Source organism: Urtica dioica, chromosome 10 (genome assembly GCF_054948205.1).
Source record: "Urtica dioica subsp. dioica isolate 48M chromosome 10, U.dioica_male_clone48M_v1_H2, whole genome shotgun sequence".
In the NCBI taxonomy this organism is placed as follows: Eukaryota; Viridiplantae; Streptophyta; class Magnoliopsida; order Rosales; family Urticaceae; genus Urtica; species Urtica dioica.
In genome coordinates, this window is record NC_142765.1 from 13,376,636 (window position 1) to 13,382,842 (window position 6,207).

The window sequence follows — 6,207 nt, forward strand, 5'->3', positions numbered from 1 at the left end:
CGTACTCTACATACTAATTTCAGCCAAATCGTTCACCTATGCTCATATATTTGAAGCTACACTTGATTCATGACTCATTCTTCATTAGCTCATCTCAAGGCATGTTGTGCCTATCCCATCAATTCCAAGTCCTATGTGACCCAGTGCATATATTCGGTGCAACATTATATAACACCAGTCTCTTAACACAAAACTTGAGAAACTCATGCTTTTAGTTGAGAACAATCCACATTGCAAGAAATATACGGATTTCTCGCACGCGGATACTCCGAACCTGAGGCCTACTCTTGATCCTGGAGGCTTTGCAAATGATTAAAATAAAACATGTGTAGAGAATCTGATTAACAAATGTCGACGCTAATAGCTAGAGTAACAGAGTCAAATGAGTATTTTGTTGCACTTGAGTATAGCATATCTGCCAAATTTTGCATAAACATAAGATGAACTAATAGACTTATAATCTATGCATCAAAAGAGTAATTTGGGACTCATTACAAATTTTCGTAGCGAAGCAAAGAAAAATTAACAAACTACTGAAAATAAGTTTACTGCTCGGTGTTTATGTACTAAAAATTAGTCAATTACCATAACTGATACTCTGTTTAAGCCGTATCTGAACACCCAAAATCACGATTGACCTACAATAAAAAATCAAAAGAGAAACACAGACTTTTGATCAAGTCATAACCGTCATTCTTGTCCGTACAAGTTTATTAAATAACCATTGGAAAACAGAAAGCCATCACACACGACCCTTGTAATAAAAGACATTGTGAATAAAAGAGAAATAAGTGATAATATTTTAGACCCGGAAATAAGTCAATTACCAAGTGATTATTGGCATCCTTGGATTCATTTTTTGGCGATGGAATAACACGGTTGACAAAATACTTCGAAGTTAATAGCTCCAAGAAACCTGCCTAAGGTAGTCTCGTCCCTGACTGTCTTTGAAACACACCAAAAGCATGCTCTTTAGTGCCGTTGCGGCTTGCCTTACCATGATATCTGTCATTTGTAAAATAGAACATGAATTCCTTTTTTTAATTATTATTATAGTGGTTGGGATATAAAGCTCATTATCAATGGTGGCAAGTTGATCCACCATATGTCAATCATTTTCTTATCATAATAAGAGAAAAAAAAATCAACCTCACGCAGATAGAAGATCTGTGTCAAAATATTACTTTTCTAATGGAGGTTAAATATTATCTGTATCATGGTCAAAATATGAAAATGAGCCATTCCATCCAACAGCATAACTTGAAGGATTTCATCAGAAATGAAAAATCAAGAGAAAAAACAATTGACTGAAAACCTCGGAATTTCGACTAAATTATCATAGCAGATGTCACGCAGAAGTTAAGTTGAAATAAGAAAGAGATAAACATTACCATTGGTCATGATGATGAAAATGGCATGCCAAAAGGGAAGGACTGATTTGGGAGGAACCAGAGCCAAAGGCATATAACATGAAGCATGAATACTGAACTAATACCCACAAGCACCGCAACTTTTCTCTCGCCCTATCATTCATAACAAAACAATCCAAAAGATAATATAAATAATTAAATTAAAAAAAAGCTTCGGAGAAGAAATCAACCACCAAATAACCAATTACACTTGAAAGGCAACAAATAGAGAATCTACATCGTTACCTTCAGAGCCGTTTGTTTTCTCACAATGTCGTTCGATTTGAACATCACCTCGGCGATCCAAATCGCAACTGAAAAGCCTGAACAAGCCGATTGGAGTCAAAGCACCGAATTTAAGGTCATCCAAATTGGGTCGGAGAGAAATTTAGAAAGAACCTGACCTTGGTAATGTTGGCAAAGAAACACCAGAAGAAGAAGCCGAGTAAAAGGCAAAATCTGCTCAAACCACCGGGCAAAATGTTGGATATCATATCTTTGGTACGAAGACTCCCTCGTTTCGCCGCCGCCAGAGTCTCCAGCGACTCCGTCCCCGGAGCCACCGTCACTTGTTCCAGCATTTCCGGTACGGTTTCCGGCGCTATCTCCGTCGGGCTCCGGCTCGCCGATGATCCTGATCGAGACTTGAAATACCGTTTTTCTCTTGATTTACGAAAAATTTGATAAGTCATAGAAAATCGAACCTAACAGTCTTATTGACACTAGAACTCATAAGAAAAAAAATTTACCAATGTGAAAAATGACCATATTGATTTACCATTTTTCATGAAAAACCAACAAACAAATAGAAAATCCATTGACAAATATATGACAAAATATATTTAAAAAATATAAATATAATATATATACATTGTATATAATAATACATATATATTTTTCAATTTTAAATATATATATATAAAGTTTGTGTATATAATATTTTTTTATAAAGAATTACATATATAATATTTTATAAATTTGCTAGTAATGTAAATATATATGTATACACGTGAATATTGTCATTTTTATTTTTATAGAATTTTAAAATCAATTTTTATATTTTGTTTTAAATAAAATATCATATATATAATAAAAAAAATATAATTAACATAAGCACAACGTGAATCAAGTCGATATCACTTCAAATTTGGAGCAGTGTGTCTCGTACTATGCGAATAAGCAAAAAAAAAACGACTATAAAAATGTGGAGTTCATTTTTCTTGATCGACTATATGATATTTTCTTGATCGACTATAAAATATCATATATTAAAAGAGATATCATTTTTTAGTAAAAATATTTATAAATAATGGTGAATTATGTGTATGCGATATGGATAAACCTGAGCATATGGACTGGAAGGATACCGGAATTCCGATTCCTTCTGGTCGCTACTTACCTGTGGAAAGATTCCTTTTGTCGTTGATGGTGAACGGAATGAACGACTTCCGTATGTCCAGCGGAAGGCGATGGAATGACGCGAAATCCTTTCTTCCGATTGTCTCACAAGTTTTAATTTGTTTTTAATCCCTCTTTTTCATTCTCTTATAAATACCACCCTCATTCACAACATTTCTTCACACCTCACGATACAATCTTCTACTACTCAAAATCTCATAAAATCTTCTCAAATATTCATTTATATTATATATTTTTCATAAATATTTTTCATATGTATTTTTCATATATAATTTTCAAATTATTTTTAGCATATACTTTAAATTAAAAAATGTCCGAATCTCAATACATTATTCTTTATTTCTCAATTTTACAATTTATTCCTTATTTAAAAAAATACTACATTTTAATCCTTTGAAATCGTATTGATTTTATTTTTTTTTATGTATGGAAAAAGAAATTTCTGCCTATGGAATAGAAATTTCCGTACCATTGCTGGTAGAATTCCGGTCAACACTATAAGGAATAATTCCTTTTAATCAAAACCGGAATTCCGTGCTCAATGGTAATGAATTTCTGTTTCCTACCAAATGCCCAGGTTTATTACTAAGTCTAACAAACTCAAATTGCTATAAATATTTTGTGATGTATATGATCACCTCGCTTAATAAAGAAGAAAGAAAAACTTAAAATCATATAAACATAAAACATAAGATACATGTTAATTCTAGCAATATACATAATTGATAATATATGTTACTTCTTTTTCATCATTTTAAACCTCTTTAGTCAATATATAGAGAATAATTGAAAGCAAAATAAGAATAATTTTTTAACGTGTTACGTCAAAAATGTTTATATTATTTTTTCACGTGTTGTGTTAAAAATGTTTATACTATTTTTAAACGTATTACGTTAAAATATTTATATTATTTTTAATGTATCGTATTGAGGCTTACGTCTCATACGAACTAAAGCACATCGTCTCAGGTATGGAGAGCTCACGCTTCAATACTTATTTACGTACATTAAAACCTTGATTTTAATTATTGGTTAAAAGTGGACGAACTCCTCATAAAAAACATATTAATTAGCCTAAAAAACATTGATAAGATCACAAACGCATATTACATATTCGATATGGGCGATGTAAGCACGAGGAAAAATGTCAATTCTTGTAACATCATAGTATTCATAGTCATCAACTAGGTAGTAACATATTTACGTTCTTATATTATAACAAAAAAGACCTTTTCAAGAGAAAGCAAAAGGTCAATGCAACATTCGATTCAAACAAAGGCAGTGAATTTTTTTTTTGGGGGGAATCCATCCATATATAAAATCTTAGAACAAAAACTTGAAAAATAACTCGAACCCACATCGCAAGATCAACACTTTAAGCGAAAAAAAAGCATACCCACACAATGTTATGCAAAATCAAGCAACGACAATCTCATCGACAGTTCTGAATAATATCAAAATAAATTTAAATATACTAACTTAGTGAAGAACCGGTCATATGAGGAGATTTTGAGGATATTCCAAAACGCAATGTCAGTCTGCGGTTGTTTATTAGATAATTGAATTGAAAAACTAGTAAAGCGACAATGGTGGATATGATTTGAGAGCGACTATTAGAGGTATATCTTTGTGGTTGTTTATTTCCAAGATTTCCTCACACAACAAATATTCTACATTTTTTTGCATTATTTTGGTATCACCTTGTTTGGGTTGGTGTTTTCTAAACTCAACTGAAAAGCGACCCAACATCTTTAATGATGAAGCCAATACAACTTTGGCTTCACTTGCCACCTAGGATTTTCAAGCTACATCAACTTAAATAAGAACCCCCCTTAATGGTAAACCAATAATCTTAGTTTCTTAAGTAGGACCCACATATCAACACTATCCAATAACAATTCAACAAATTTTTATTGGGCCTACTAATTTTCTTAGAGCTAATTTGCTCTATAGAGTCAATTTGCACCATGAAACAAATCACATAAAATGAAACAATGGTGAAACTACTTCCTTCTTTTTTAAAAAATTTACTAGAAAGTCCTTAAAAGCAACCATTAAAGATGCTCTAATCCGTTCACCCATGATATCCAAGTTTACTCCCATTTATTTTATCTTTTTAAACTTTCATTTTATGTACCTCTTAACTAGTTAGTAAATTGATTTGTTATCAAAAGTTCAACACACTTTTAAAATTATACTTTCTTTACATTTTTTTTAACAAAATGCCCCTTAAACAACTTTTATCCTCATTCTTTATGATCATATCACATTCTCACTCTTTTCATGCTCTCGCTATCACTCTCTAGATCGTCTCTCTCTCCATGAGAATCATTTTTTACCAACAAACTCCGACAAGATGCTACGACCTTCAATGACCAGAGACAATCTCTAATGCGAGCCCCGATCAAGTAAATTATTTATCTCTCTAAGATGTTCCATTAGACAAATTAATAATAAAGGATGAACAAAAAAAAACTATTTTATTAATATGCAAATAGACTAGATCCTATCATCCATACATTGTCCATACTTCATATTATGATGGGGATCTGTGTTTTATAAGTCTTCGAATAAATATTTTAATCTTAAGTTGCAATGACCATTTTTTAAAAATGTACTCATTCCCTTCACATATCGTTCAAGATAATATCTTAGGTGTCCATTATTTTACTTCAGGAAGATAATATACTTTTAAAAGTAACAAATTAATTCTTTAAGATGAGTGTCTTATAACTGATGGAACACACGGTTCTCTTTTGCTATGTAAACAATTTTTTTTTGCTCTGTATTTATGCTGTTTAATGCATTTGACGTTGTTTGTTTGTATATATGAAGATAGATCAGTTATCGTTCATCTGTAATAAAATCCCTGTTAAATTTAAGTTTATGCATGTTTAAATATATTGCGAGGTCATTCATCCTCGTTGATCAGATTTGCTCATCTGTCATACAAAGGTTATTGTCACAAAGTCATTGTTGTGTTAGATTATTTGTTTGCATTGTTAATTTTTATCATCGGAATCCAGTTTGAATCCCATAAACATTTGGATCTGATTATATATCGAGGAGTTAGTTATAGTTTGTGATCAAATGTATAATTGTTTTGAGATTTTCAAAGTATGCATTAGTAGTTGCACCCCCCTCTATCTAATAAAATTCTTTATCATTTAAAAATGGTAGTAACTATTTTGTTTGAAAAGTGTTACAATAACAATTGCGTGTTTATTTTAGACGTAACATTATCAAATTACTCCTTAAGTATGTTTTTTATACAAAGAATAGACACTCTACCAGTATATTTTAAGACAAAATATATGTTTTTGCTATATTAATATAAATTAAAGAAAAAATTGACACCAGATAAGTACACAAAAGGTAA

At 31.3% G+C, this 6,207-nt stretch overlaps 1 protein-coding gene across 1 annotated transcript; it reads right to left on the bottom strand.

Annotated features, from left to right (window-relative positions):
- Positions 1-304: 304 nt before the first annotated feature.
- LOC149383437 (uncharacterized) lies at positions 305-2,227 on the bottom strand. Its single transcript, XM_089627791.1, has 5 exons — positions 2,159-2,227; positions 1,814-2,072; positions 1,656-1,732; positions 1,392-1,523; positions 305-1,005 (listed from the first exon to the last, which is right to left on the bottom strand). The coding sequence occupies exons 1-4, from the start codon at positions 2,225-2,227 to the stop codon at positions 1,398-1,400; spliced, it is 531 nt and encodes a 176-aa protein (XP_089483917.1). The 3' UTR covers positions 305-1,005; positions 1,392-1,397.
- Positions 2,228-6,207: the final 3,980 nt, after the last annotated feature.